A 15,583-nucleotide genomic window follows, 5' to 3' on the forward strand; every position below is an offset into this window, starting at 1 on the left:
CGCAAGAATTCAGAATTGAAGATACCATCAATTATTTGAAAAGATATTTGATTGAATTATTGCGCGCATCAAATGAATTAATAATATCTTCAAATAGTTAAAGATATCTTCAATTATTTGAGTTTATGTGAATTTGGAGCTCCATATTGATGCGTAAATCAAATCAACTATGCTCTCTTCAGTTGAATTAATATGCTCTCTTCACTTGAATTGTAGCGTGCATCGATTCATTTGTTGATATCATTAATATATTTGAAGAGAGCAACAAATCAATTATTGCTTGCATAAATTCAGCAGAATAATTAGTGCTATCAATAAGTCAATTAATGCATGAAATAATTCAAAATTAAGACGTTGCACGTGGTACTGGTTTTACTTTGATACATGCAGAAGAAAATGCTTCCGCAATGTTCACACAGATATATAAGTTTTGTGGACTTTTTTTTTAAAGATTTACATATCAATGGCAATTGAAGGAAATGTATAAAATATACTTCACATACATTCCATGAGCAATATCAGAGTTAGATATACGCAGATGTCGTCATTTTTCGATGTCCAGCGTTACAGAAAATATCGTACTCATGCGCGCGCATATCATTACATGACTGTGTGCCAAATAGCGTAAAAAATAGTATAATATTTTGACGTCCTCATATAAAAACGTGCCTTAGATGGAAATCGTTTGCTCAATGGCTACAGAGAGCGAGCAGAGAGAGAATTGGATAGCTGACTGGAATAAATGTGGCTAACGGCGGGAACACAAGATGTCACCGAGTTGTTTGTTTGTTCATTTGTTTTACATCCTTCGAGATTTTTTGATTTTTTTTTTTTTTTTTTTTTTAATATCAAGACGTCACCAGCTGTAGGTGAAGTACCACAAATCAGTGCCGTAGCAGTGATGGTTCTTTATAATGCCAAAACTTACCGTAAAACGGGACCTCGGTTTTTAAAGTATAATCCGAAAGACTCGCGACTCTCACTTGTAAATGGCAAGCAGGGTTCGAACTTCTAATCCATGCCCTCCAGGTCACAAGTTGAATGCCACTGCGACTGGTTGGTAAGACTGGCCTATGGAGCATTAAATCAACACAAACTCAAATAATTGAAGATATCTTTGATAATTTGAAGACATAATCGATTCAGTTTTTAAATGATTGAACTGATATGCGCATCAATTCAATGTTACTGTTCTGATCAATTGAATTGATATGCAATAATTGATTTGATGAACACACCAATTCAATTGTTTTCAATTCATAAGAGCAATAACTGAATTGATGTGCGCATTAATTCAATAATTGCTGTTATCAATTCCATTGATACGCGCACCAATATGGTGGAATTCTTGCCCGCAAAATTTAATTTGGAACCCGTATAAATGATTGGATGATCTCTTTAATTCAATTGAAAAAAATTAATGCGCGTCAATTCTTTTAAAGACATCAACAAGAGCTCCTGAATTTGATTGTGGATGTTTTGAATTCAGGATATCTCTAGATATTTAGTTGCTCTCTCTAAAAGAATTATTGTGCGCATCAATTGAATTAATGATATATTAATTCAGTTGAAGAGAGGGATGTTGCTAAATGCGCGTAATAATTCAGAATTGAAGATAGCATTAATTACATGTATTTGAAGAGAATTTAAATTGAATTGTTTCGCGCATCAAATAAATTGGTATCTTCAAATAAGTAAAGGTATCTTCAATTATTTGCACTCCATACTAGACATGGGTTTCTTAATTACTCATGGGAGCGAGAAACAATGACTGCAGGGGCGAATCCAGGAATTGCGGTTACGGGGGCGCCACTTTATGAGGCAGGGGGTCTGGGGGCGAATCCCTGGTGGGGGCCCAGGGATTTTACAGTCTATTTAGTCTTTTGTACTATTTTCTATCATTTTTTATGAGGTGAAATTAATAAAATGACGCAAATTTTAAAGGTTTTTGGAAAAAATTAAGTTCTCCCAATGAAGTAATTCAAGAAATCAATAGATTTTGTCATTTATTTCTCTGGGAGTGGAAGAAATTATTGCTTCTTACATTGTTTAGTACATTTTTCTAAAAAAGATACCACGATTTACCTTAAGTTTGAAAATTTTAGGGGGGGGGGGGATGCCGGCTGCGCCCCCCCCCCCTTAAATCCGCCACTGGACTGTGTGATACTTAGCACCAGCATATACAAACCATAACCAACAGAAAGAGATAATACCACGCAAATGGACTGTGTTGATAGATAGAAGGGAATGTTTCATAGTTTGCAGTTACCAACCTCCTTGATTTGAACAATGGTGTTGTAAATATAACAATTACAATTTGTACAATAGGATGGGACTCAATTTCTTAAAAGCCCTGTCCTTTCTTTATTTGGAAGTTTAATTCAATGATAAAAGATTATTTAGGGGACTGCAGATCAAACGGGGCAGAAAAGGATACCATATTATTCTGAGGTTACAGCTCTGAGAAAATTTACTACATCGATCCGTGCTATCTTAAAGTGAGACGAGGCGGCGCCCAGCTGTCCTGTCTGACCCTACCTCGCGCTCTCTCCCTCACCCCACCCAGTGCTTTCTGGCTATTAATCGGTACATTCTCCCTCCTTCCCTTTCATCCTGTTCTATTTTCATCAAACTTGTGCAGGCTTTATCTATTCGAAAAGGATGTTTGGATTTTTCAGATGTACGAAATAGCATTTCTGCAGCGTCCATTTAGTACAACATATCGTCTCCGCTGAACTTGATGTATTGAGAAAAATAGAGGTATAGAGGTATGTGTGGAAAACACCACTGTTCCTTTACTTGGGCCAAGTGCTATTGCTAGGCTATACCATTTTCAAAAAGTGTCCAGGGGCGGATCCAGGAATTTTTTTTTTTAAAGAAGGGGTTGTTCTATCATTAATTTTGGTTTTCAAAGAGGAATGTTTCAGAGGATACAATCCCAGCTCCCACCTTTATGGAGCGCCAAATTAACATAAACTCAAATAATTGAAGATATCTTCAATTATTTGAAGATATCATCAATTCATTTGATGCAACAATTGAATTGATGATAGCATTAATTCTTCAGCTGAATTGATGCGCGCTTTAATTGAATTAATAATCCCTTCAAATGAATTAATGATATCAACAATTGAATTGATGCACGCTACAATTCAATTGAAGAGAGCAATAATTGAATTGATGCGGGCATTAATTCAATTATTGCTCTCTTCAATTGAATCAATGATATCTTTAATTCATTTGAAGAGAGCAATAATTCTTTTAGAGAACGCAACTATAAAATTAAAGATATGTTCAATTCAACAAATCCACAATTGAATTAATGATATCTTTAATTGAATTGTTGCTCTCTTTAAAAGAATTGATGCGCGCATTAATTCCTTATACAAAAGCATTGTAAATGATTTAAAGATATCTTCAATTGAATTAAAGAGATCATCAAATTATTTACACCGAGCTTTAAATTAATTATTGCGAGCAATAATTCTGCTAAATTGATGTTCTCATCAATTGAATTGAAGAGAGCAACAATTGAATTGAAGAGAGCAACAATTGAATTAATGCGCGCATCAAATCTATTATTGCTCTCATTAATTCAATTAATGCGCGCATCAATTGAATTGAAGAGAGCAACAATTGAATTGAAGAGAGCAACAATTGAATTAATGCGCGCATCAAATCTATTATTGCTCTCATTAATTCAATTAATGCGCGCATCAATTGAATTGAAGAGAGCAATAATTTAATTAATGCGCGCATTTTAAAAATCAGTTATATTGCTCTCATTAATTCAATTGATGCGCGCATTAATTCAGTTGATGCGCGCATTAATTCAATTGATGAGAGCAATAATTGAATTGAAGCGGGCATTAATTCATTTGATGAGAGCAATAATTGATTTAATGCGTGCATTAATTCAATTAAAGAAAACAATAATTGAATTGATGATATCTTCAATTATTTGAGTCTATGTTAATTTGGCGCTCCATACACCTTTGTCGTTCTGCCACGGTGCTAATCAGGAAGCCTTCACTCGCCGCCCCTTTGAACTTTTCTGGACCCGCCCTTAGGGTGTCATATTGATATTTAAAAAACAAAATGATTGCGCAATACAACAATTCGAATGAACAAAATCATAATTCTAGTTGACTTATTTGTTAATTTCTTATAGAACCCTCGATCGCAACTTTTAAAAGTTCCGGTAAAAAATTGAACCGTTATTAGTACGACTTTTAGTTTTACTTCCAATATGTCAGCGCCCTGAGAAGACGCGACTATCGCATTGCACATTGCTAATTTGGTACGTTGTATGTTTACATTCGACTTTTTAAAGACCGTTTCCTTTAATATACATAATTTGATAGAAAAATCATGACTATTTTCCTAAACATACAGAATTATACTAGGATTATGAAGAGTAACTAGATAAAAAAAAAAAAAAATCGTTTACAAATTACATGTGGCAATAATCCGAGATTCCTCTGACTCTTACCCCCGCTTTTATATTGTGACATGGGCATAATACTGTTATCTGCACCGCGATAAAATGTAAGATTTATTTTTCCTTTAGTAAGAGTTATTTGCTCTTTAAATTTGGTTTATACCGTTAAATTACTAGAGGAATATGCAAAATTTCAAAGATTTGCATATGGCACAATTAAAAGAAGCATAAATTAAAACATGGTGGTGGGGGATGGTGGTGTATGAACCTGAATTACGGAATAAACTGTATATTAAAGATATGCGGTGCAGATAACGGTATTATGCAGTGACCTGTGCACAATATAAAAGCGGGGGTAAGAGTTGGAGGAATCTCGGATTAATATGGCAAGAAATAAGCACTCCAATTTTAAGTGATACTTTTGTACCCAAGGTTACATGCTCTATATTTTTTGAGTAAAAATATACATATATGAGTTTGAGGTAAATTTACATTTGAACAAATTTATGTAATAGCTAGATATTTACACATACTTAATTACTAACATAATTCAAGTAAACAAATGGAGTACTCTTAATAAAGCTTTCAAAACACATTGAATCACCAAATTAGTCCAATCAACAAGATGCTTACAGCCAAATTTCGGTATGCAATTGTTGTGATAGCAAAGTTAAGTTAATGCTACCTTTAAAAATGCTTCTCACAAAATTATCGTATGTGATGATAAATTCCTCACGTATATTTAGGAATCTACAGTACTCTTAGCTAATACAGATACAGTTATGTACAACACAAAGAATTAACTTAATTTTATTATTGAAATCTGAATATATACGTACAATTTGAAATATTTTATTTCAGCTGGTAAAGTCTAGGAGTTTTGTTGCAAGAATGAGTGAAAAAAGAGGAAAGAAACGACCAAAGTCATACTACATAAAATGTGCCAACAAGAAACCAAAGAGAGATGTATGGAAACTGGAAGCGGGGATGAGGGGATTCATCATAACGTGTAACAACAATGAGAAGGGGGCTGTTCGAGAGGCATACAACATCCTGAATGAGTATGCTGATAAGCTCTATGGTCCAGAGAAGGTGACGCTTGACTAAGAGCATTGTGTTAATCTTCTGCATTTGTGAGAAATGATTATTGTAATTACAGAATTTTAGAAATGCACATTGGACAAATTGTGTCATTGTCAAGTATATCAATCTCCTCTGAAAAAAGTTTAATCGTTTTACATAAAATGCGTGTACAATGCTAACTCTCATTCTATATTCTGAAAAGGATATGCCCGACTCAAAGAATGATGAGGACTTGTCAGGAGATGAAGAGGAGGAGGAAGACATCGAAAAGGCGATGATGAAGGAAGTGAAGGAAATTAAGGAGGCCAAGCTTGCACAGAGACGATTCCAAAACACCAATACAAGAGCAAAAAACTGCATCTTCATTAGGACCACCCTACCAGACCCTAGTCAGTTAGCTCACTCCATACTCTCTGATTTGTCAGAAACAAAGGTACAAAAATCCAGGTACGCCATTCGTCTGCTTCCGATATCAGGTAGTTGTAGAGCAGAGGAAGGTGAAGTGAAAAAGCTTGGGAAAGAACTATTTACTCCAATCTTTGAGACTCCATTTGGAAAGGGATTTTCTTTTAGTATAGTTGTAAAAATCAGGAACAATAATGGCCTTGGGCGTGATTCGGTTATTCCGGCTTTGGCTGGTATCATAAAGGAGTTGAATCCTTTGCACCGAGTGAATCATGATAAACCAGATTATGTCATATTGGTGGAAGTCATTCAGTCTGTGTGTTGTTTGGGGATAGCAGAGGACTTCTTCAAATTCAAAAAGTACAACTTGCAAGAAATAATAAAGGGAAGTGCTGAGAACAAAGCTGAGCCAGCAGAAATAAACAAAGAAGAAACTGTTCAAGCATTGAAGGATAATGAGGAAGAAAGTGTACAAGCAGACGACAAAGAGAAAGTTGCAATAGAAGTCCCAGAGGACAAAGAGAAAGTTGCAGTAGAAGTCCCAGAGGACAAAGAGAAAGTTGCTGTACAAGCGCCGGAAATTTTACAACCCAACAAAGCAAACTTAACTCAAGATGATGAGGAACTTAAAGAGACAGAGGGACAGGAAACTAAAGTTACACAGAGCAGTGCAACAAGAGACAAAAATTCCGAGGGAGAATCAGTTTTAGGCACGCTAAAAGTAAATGAAGAGATTACAGCAAAAACAACCACAGATTGTAATGATGTGTCTGACGATATTGTACCAGTAAATGACCCCAGTGAGAATTCATGAGCAAGTTAATGTTTATTATTGTTTGAAATCAGCAGTTTACCAGTCTTTCGTCAGAAAAGTTTTTAAAATTTCTATAGCACAATTTCTTAAATTCAGAGATTGTATTCTTGAGATTTCATGCGTTATGAAAGTTTAAAATCTCTTTGTATTATGACAATTAACAAACAAGTTTCACAACTTGTGTTCATGTCTGATCATTTAATATACATGAAGTGTTTAGAACAAGTTAAAGATTATCTGTAAGTAAGTAAATAAAAATGCAGATAAATTTAATGGTACTCTGATTTTCTGTCTATACCTATTTTACATGATGCAGTGATTAAGAAATATTTTGATTTACCAATGTTAGTGAGAAACTTTAATTGTTTCAATGTATATTTAATTCTCAGTAAATCAACTGGACATAAAAACCTTTATGTTTATATACAAAATACAGATATTTGAGAAGTTAATGTACTTTATGAAAAGTATGCCAGTATGAAGCATTGCAGTTCAAACCCAGATGTATTTTCATTTCTTATATTTATGTGATAGTGTTATTTTGATGTTAATTTGATATTGATTTCAAATTTCTTTCAGTTGTCATTGAAAGTTATAAAAAATTCAATTGCACTTCAAATAGGTACACATTATTGAAAGTTATCATCAAATGACTCGGTCACATTCACATTCTGCTGTCATCTCTTTCAGAATTCCCAGCTATCAATATTTGTTAAGTACTTCTGTATTCATACACGCATTGTGTATAACTGCAGAGTGTTCATGAGGAAATGCTATTCTCTTTAGAGAAGTGGACAAGCATGGCCTTCATCCACACTACAAGATGTAGGCTATGCCTGTCCACTTCTCAAAAAAGAATCATTACAATCTGTAACGATATCGGAGGCAAAAACATTCAAAATGTAAATAATAAGGAATAAAACAATCGAGACATTTGTTAATTTTTGTATAGTTTCCCATAGTGTACTCCCATCATACATGTACAAACAACTTTAACATTTATTCATGTACCATGTTATGAATTTTTGGAGTTATCAATTCAATGGAATTCCCAAAACACTCGTTTCAAAGTCAAGCATAACTGGATTTTGATGAATTCTGTTCTTCCAAATAATTGCCGAACTATCTTAAGTATTATCACTCCCTGCTGGAGGGGGTAACCATCCATCTACAGTGGTCATTAAAATCAACGAAAGAAAAAGTTAAAAACGACAGAGTCCTCTGAGTCACTGAAGAGTCGGATGTTGAAACTGTCCCGAGTGTTGGTCCCCACTCCTCCTGGTAGTGTGATCTAAGGCCTGGATCTTATTATCACTGGTTCTGGAGTGTGGTACACGGAGCAGAGAATGTGGTCTCTGGTCAAGGCCTGGATCTGATTATCACTGGTTCTGGAGTGTGGTACACGGAGCAGAGAATGTGGTCTCTGGTTCTCATAGTTGACTGATGAAGGTAGTTTGTCAGCAGAAATGTCCACTATCATGTATATCATAACTACCTGAGCTGTTTCCCTGTGAGCTTGGAGTGGTTGCCACTGGAGTTGCTGTATCTATAAATTATACTGCTTGTGCATTGGTAGTCTCCACTCGCAAATCTAGCTGCCCTGCTTTAATTTTCACCATTTCTAACTTATTGATTGATGGTCTTTGCTGGGCTCCACACAGTACTAGCATACTGGGTGGTTGGTGTCACTAGTGTGAAGTAATACTATACTGTGTTTTCATGAGAGTTGGGCATCTGCTAATGTTCCTTCCTAGAAAGGCTGGACTGAGGTGGAATTTGCCTTCTTGGTGTTGGATCTTGTCTATGTAAGTGTTCCAGCTAAGATTCTTAGTGATGGTAAAGCCGAGGTACTTGCAGAATCCACTGTGTTCAGTGTATGGCTATATGTATGGTGTATTGAGCAAGCAGGGGAGGACTTCTGAATGCCAACTCTCACTACTTCACACTTGTCAGGGTTTGAAGCACACAAGCCAGTAGTAATTCTCCCAATCCTACTGTTTGTCAGGGTCTCTGTGCAAGCTTGATCTTCTGATGGTTTGATGCATCTGTACTAGAGGCCAATCTAATTAAAATCGGATCCTAAGATACACTCACAATCGCTACAATATACACAGAGTATACGGCACGGATCTAAGAAGTCTGATTTTAATTAGATTGTACTAGAGGCAGTCATTTCAGAAAAGCCTGGTGGTTGATGTTACTGATGATAAGTTGTTGATGAATATCAAGAAGAGGAGTGGTCCTAAGACAGTACCCTGGGGGACTCCAGTAGTCGCTATTGTTGTATGTTTTAGGAGGAAGCTGCATGATATCCATCCTAGTAGAGTCCTCTAATCCTGTAATGGTGCAGTTTCATCAGGAGTCTATTTTGGGGGACCTTATGGAAAGCCTTTGGGAAATCAAGCAGATACAGTCTTGTACACTGTACATGCTCTCCAATATCTAGGCTCTATAACGGGGTGTTTACCGACAGGAGGAGTTGGGTCTCAGTTGAACTCTTCTTCCGAAACAATCTAATTAAAATTAGATGTTAGATCCGCTCACATATTCGCTACGTTTGTGTAGCGAGTATATGAGCGGATCTAACATCTAATTTTAATTAGATTGCTTCCGAAACCCATATTGCCTATCTGTTAGAAGACCATGGTCATCAAAGTGTAATTCTAGATTCTGGGAATATCAATTATACTTCTTCAAAGGACTGGTTCACGTTTTATGAAAAAAAAAAAAATTTTGATGTTAAAAAATAAAAATATAAGTCGTTTATGTTGCCAGCAAAAATTCTGAATGCAAAAATAAAAGCAAGTATTTTAGCCTTAACTGTTATGTAAACAAATACTTGAGTCGATCTTTATGTTTTCAAACAAACCAGTGAAATGTTGATTTTGTAATTTAAAGCAACTTAATTTTGCACAGTTACAAATTTATCTTTTGGATGACTCATTTTACTTAAAGAATACTTAAAATGTGATAGATAAATAAACTTAGATCAACTCGTTATACCGAGATAACTAACTCATTATGACGAGATAAATAACTCGTTATAACAAGATAATTAACTCGTTATAACGAGATACAGGGGCGGATCCAGGAATTGCGGTTAGGGGCGCAACTTTATGAAGCAGGGGGTCTGGAGGCACCCTTGAACCCCCAGTGGGCGAGGGCCCCGGAAGCTCTTGGATTTCACATATTTAATAGGGCTTGAAATATGTCTCCGATGCAGTAAATTTGACTAATTTCTGTTATTTTTAATAAGGCAAAATTAATAAAATGACGGAAATTTTAAGAGTTTTTGGAAAAATCTCTCAATGAAAGTAATTCAATAAATCAAAAGATTATGTAATTTATTTCTCCGAGAGTGGAAGAAAGTATTGCTTCTTTTATCATTTACATTTTTTCAAACAAGGGACTACGATTTACCTTAGATTTGAAAATTTTAGGGGGGGGGGGCTGCGTCCCTCTTAAATCTGCCACTAAAATACTAACTCGTTATAACGAGACAGGTTTTTCCCCCCACTTTTAAAAAATGAGCCTATCCGGCTTGAAATCGTAAGATATTTATCGTTAATATTAAAAGTGAAAAACAAAATTTGGGGTGAAATCGTGAGTCTGTCCAATTTCCAAGAAAAGCTGACTATAAACGACGAGAAGACGTTGAAACCACAGGGGCTAAGCCCGTTTGGGCCCGAACTCATACATATTCACAGAGTTCGGGCCCAAACGGGCTAAGTTCCTGTGGTCGAAACATAAAAGGAATGTACATCCGACTGGATTCTAGAACGAATTGTCTGAGATGTACAGACCGGAAGTTTTAGTTTCTATCCTTAAAAGAAGTCAAGACAAATTACAAAACCTTCCTAATAGTGAACCATGTACACAAAGGCAGAAATTGATTTAGAAACTCAATTAGATAAGGTGTGTGTGTGTGATACTTTGCTAATGTATTGATGGTGCTACCGTTAGAGCGAGCGCAGTTTCAAAATTACACGTACATGTTTCAAAAAATATTTTGAGAAATTAATAATTATGATGGGCTCAATATCCAAGCCACATCTGTTTGGGGTTTAAATGCAACCCTTGATCTATTATGGACAATGATTCCTTGATTACCTACGCAATTATGGTCTCCTAATTACCCGTACCTGACACCGTGTTTACTTAGTGGCACGCGCCTCACGGTTACTGTGGGGTTCACGGTGTCACCACAGTATCGGGGTTCAGTGTCACCACAGTATTGGGGGTTCACAGTGTCACCACAGTATTGGAGGTTCACAGTGTCACCACAGTATTGGGGGTTCACAGTGTCACCACAGTATCGGGGTTCACTACAGTATCAGGGTTCATGGTATCGTCACAGTATCAGGGGTTCAGTGTCACCACAGTATTGGAGGTTCACAGTGTCACCACAGTATTGGAGGTTCACAGTGTCACCACAGTATCGGGGTTCACAGTGTCACCACAGTATCGGGGTTCACAGTGTCACCACAGTATTGGAGGTTCACAGTGTCACCACAGTATTGGGGTTCACATTGTCACCACAGTATCGGGGTTCACAGTGTCACCACAGTATTGGAGGTTCACAGTGTCACCACAGTATTGGGGTGGGGTGGGTTCATGGGTGTCGCCACAATATCGTCACAGTGTCACCACAGTATCGGGGTTCACGGTGTCACCACAGTATCAAGGTTCACGGTGTCACCACAGTATCGGGGTTCACAGTGTCACCACAGTATTGGTGGTTCACGGTGTCACCACAGTATTGGAGGTTCACAGTGTCACCACAGTATCGGGGTCCACGGTGTCACCACAGTATCGGGGTTCAGTGTCAACACAGTATTGGGGTTTATGGTGTCGCCATAGTACTGAGTAGAGGTTCAACATTTTACATAGGAATGTATGGGAAAATTGTTTGAGAACCACAAGATTCAATATGTAAAATCAATATATAAACTTCTCTATGTAGTGTAGATTTGTTGACATCATGTTATGTTATGCATTGCCAGGGTAAGGCCAGTCAATGTTTAATATTGGAAAATGCAACTGCTGCTTATTTAGTGTGCTTGGGTGAGTGATATGACCCATGTGTCTATACCTTTTTTGGGGTGGGGTGGTGTGGTGAAAGAAATCATAAGTATCTACTAAATTAAGCAAAGATTAACTTGTATGCCAATTTTAATTTGTCTCCGTAAAGCTATATATGCAATTTTGATATTAATTTTATTTATTTTATATGTACAGATATTTGGATTGCTCAGTGCAGAAGTAAAGATAATTGCACACTTGACAGAGGAAGAAATACAAAAATGGGTTCAGCAGTCAGGAATAACATTAGTGAAACAAATTGAAAGTGACCATTACACTGTCCATGGAAGCTGGAAATCCCTGCTAAGAGCAAGATCATATCTGGTATCAAAACTTTAAATAAACTTTTGAAATGCATTTACAAAGAATGTTAGTATTGTCAGTAATGTATATGGTAAATGACAATTAGCATGCAGGTATTTACCATTGTAATCATGTTGTAAGTTAATGAATCATACAGTCATGAATTCTGTGCATTTCAATTGTTTATGAAATGCTTGGTATTTTGAAATAATAACTATTTAAAAGTTGCCCATATGTTATCATGATACATGAGATATTCTTGTGAGATTCTATTGTTTCGTGTTTAGGAAAGTAAATTCAAGGAAGAGGAACCAGTAGAAAACATATCGAGTGAAATTCGCGATGGAATGTTAAGTGGTAAAGGTGGGTCTGTAAAAAACAATTCATTGTACATAAATATTTTAAGTACATGAACTTTGTACATCTTTCTGATCCACAATTATAGTCTTATCTTAAATACTACCATTTTTTTTATATTCCCAAGAGATTGAAATTCATTCCACAGAGAAGTTAATTTTTATGACCTTGCATGAAATAACTGTGGCCACAAGCTCTTGATGTTTTAAATATATTTAATAAATATTAGGTCCCCCTTTGCCCCTTTACTGATTTTTTTGCATTTGATTAGCAGTAGACAGTATTTGATGCTTGATTATCGCCGATCAATGGACTTAATTTCCTGTTCACCAGGACGATGTGAGAGATAAGACGTTGACAGAATTGTTGCTCTCTGATCTCTCCCAATATTTTCTAAGAGAGCTACAGTTCTGCAGCTGCATATAAGTTGTTGCTAGACAGTATGGGTCTATTGAACTTTTTTCCGAAATTGCAAGTGATGCAGCTGGTAAGAAAAAGCCAAGATGGTGGCGTGATATATACCTTGTGAATAGTTTGTTTACAGAAAGGCAATTTTTTAAATTGTATATGTTGTGTTGAGAGCCTGTGACTGGGGCATATCGTGTTACCCTTTTCCATCCTTCTATCATACTTTAGTTTCTGTTCATTACACAGAAGCACATGTTCAACTGAAGGAGATTGGTGTATGGATACATATTGAGAATATTATAGGTCAAGTTCTTATATGGTTCTGGTGGAATAATTTTTGACAATTGTACCCCTTGGACTTAAAAAATTTCAAAAAATATTCACAGTTTCTGCCCATTATCTCAGGCACGTAGACGTTTTGAATTGTTTAGAATATAGATATATTATGAGAAAATGCACTTCAAGTTACTAGTACTGCCGCGGTGGTCTAGAGGTAGAGCGTTTGCCCCGCATGCGGACGGTTGGGGTTCTAATCCCAACTGTGACAGACCTAAGTCTTTAAAACTGGTAGACTCAGTGACAGTTCCATTGACAAATTCTCGGCATCAGGTGTGAATGTCATGGGTCCTCGGAGATAACCTTAGAAATGGATGTCCCGTGTCACAGTAGGTGTTGCACGTTAAAGAACCCCCACTGCTCAATGACCGTAAGCGCCAAGCATAGGCCTGAATTTGAAGCCCTTCATTGGTATTGGTGACGTCTCCATATGAGTGAAAATTTCTTGAGAGGGACGTTAAACAAGATTCAATCAATCAAGTTACTATGATTTTTTTGGGCAGATTATGTTAGGCAGAGTTATGCCCCTTTGACCTGGAAAATTTTAAACTCATTTTCTACTCCATGGAAATTCCGAATTGAAATATCGAATATAAAGATATATTATGAGAATGCACAAGTCAAGTACTTGTAAGGTTCCAGTGGGCCTTTTAGCAGGCCCTTGGATGGGATATCCATGTCACTCCAACACATCATATATTCATGTACTTTTAGTTGTTGATTTTTTTGTCTTCTAGATGATGTGATGCATGAAACTCTTAGTGATACTAGAGGAGAGACAAGTGACCTGAATGATGAGTGTTTAGTCAACCCTGACACGGAGCAGATTGAAATTGAAGACAGCCAATATACATGTACTGATGGTGTGATTAAAGCGTTTCTCTGTAAAGTATGCAAGGTGCAGTATCAGACATTCTCTCAGTTGGATGATCACAATCAAGAAAAACATGATCTTTTTACATGTGATATTTGCTTGAAGACATATGCAAAGAAACGGTATGTGCAACAACACAAAAAGAGGCACACTCAAGAGAAAAAGTTCCAGTGTGGTGTTTGTGGATTCAAATTTTTTGAACAGAGCAAATTGAAAAGTCACATGGAAATTCACAAACCTGCTGCAGAAAGAGAACTTCCTTACAAATGTAGTGTGTGTATGAAACAGTTTCACAACCGGACAGGCTGGACAGAACATATGAACACACACACTGGTCAAAAACCTTATAAATGCTCAGTATGTAATTCAGAATTTGCCCACAGTAGTGCTCTGAAAAGACATGAAGCATCCCATATTCCATACGAACCAGTAAAATGTGACCTCTGTGGTAAAAAATTTAGATACCCAGATAAATTAAGAGCTCACATGATTCTCCATACAGGTGAAAGAAAATATGCCTGTCAGTGTGGGAAAATTTACACAACTTCCAATTCCCTGAAACGCCACCAACAGACTTGTAGTGATGCAAATCCAATGTTATCTCAGAAAGTCAATGTGTACCAAGCACCTGCAACTCAGGATATCCTGTACATGTGTGGATTATGTGAAAAGCAGTTTGATTCTCTGGAGAATGCCGAGTCCCACCTCTGTAGTAGTTGTCAATAAATAATGTTTTAATGGAAGATTGTGGAATTACATATTTGTTAAAGTTATAAGGTAGTGTGAAGTGGACTATACAGAATTGTCTTTTTGAATCACATCTTCACATTTGCAGTTTCCTCTTGTGAACCACTGAGTTAACCAAAAGCATTATAGGGTGAAAGATTCAAGGTTGATCAAATGAAGAGCTATGTGCTCTAAATCCCAGGAATATGGAGTTTAAAGTGAAAAAAATTGGGGTGGGGTATATTTGAAAACATCTTCACATGGGCAGACACAAGAACCACTAGGCCAGAAAAACTAAATTTTTCATGAAAGCTGTTACATAGCAAAGATTCTCAGTGGCAGATTCAAAGAGGGGTTTGGGTTTTGGTAAGTCCCTGATATTGAAGCGAATGTGTATTTTTGAAAAGCAAAAAACAAAACACATTTAGAAAATGTAAAGGAGACACTTCTGTACAGGGTACAGGAGCTTTGAAGGGGGGGGGGGGGGGGGGGGGGGGCTTTCTCAACAGGACTCTGCCCTGGACCTGCAGGATGCCTTAGGCATCCCCATATCAGCAGATCCCTTTCTTATCTCATGGTTCCCTCTTCCACTAAAAGATCTGCTAAATTTTGCTATTTTGTTAATTAAATCTACTCATGTGTGGAAGCTTTCATGTAAATATCCACTATTCTAGCCCAGTGGTTCTGCAGATGAAAGATTTCCCCTATATTAGCATGTAAAACTTTGATCCCCTATAATTTGAACGAAGTTGAA

At 36.7% G+C, this 15,583-nt stretch overlaps 2 protein-coding genes across 3 annotated transcripts; both read left to right on the forward strand.

Moving 5' to 3' along the window:
* The first annotated feature begins 4,213 nt into the window (after positions 1-4,213).
* On the forward strand, positions 4,214-7,153 carry LOC125671516 (THUMP domain-containing protein 1-like). The gene is made up of 3 exons (XM_048907288.2): positions 4,214-4,300; positions 5,303-5,533; positions 5,727-7,153. Exons 2-3 carry the CDS (start codon positions 5,333-5,335, stop codon positions 6,741-6,743), a joined length of 1,218 nt encoding a protein of 405 aa, XP_048763245.1. The 5' UTR covers positions 4,214-4,300; positions 5,303-5,332; the 3' UTR covers positions 6,744-7,153.
* A 3,371-nt stretch (positions 7,154-10,524) lies between these two features.
* On the forward strand, positions 10,525-14,846 carry LOC125671518 (zinc finger protein OZF-like). 2 transcript variants are annotated; one of them, XM_048907290.2, is made up of 4 exons: positions 10,525-10,658; positions 11,982-12,149; positions 12,416-12,491; positions 13,967-14,846. In XM_048907290.2, exons 1-4 carry the CDS (start codon positions 10,614-10,616, stop codon positions 14,827-14,829), a joined length of 1,152 nt encoding a protein of 383 aa, XP_048763247.2. In that variant the 5' UTR covers positions 10,525-10,613; the 3' UTR covers positions 14,830-14,846. The 2 variants fall into 2 exon arrangements, with proteins under 2 accessions (XP_048763247.2, XP_048763248.2); XM_048907291.2 differs by having other exon boundaries at positions 10,530-10,658; positions 12,416-12,485.
* The last annotated feature ends 737 nt before the right edge of the window (positions 14,847-15,583 follow it).

This window comes from Ostrea edulis, chromosome 4, assembly GCF_947568905.1.
Source record: "Ostrea edulis chromosome 4, xbOstEdul1.1, whole genome shotgun sequence".
In the NCBI taxonomy this organism is placed as follows: Eukaryota; Metazoa; Mollusca; class Bivalvia; order Ostreida; family Ostreidae; genus Ostrea; species Ostrea edulis.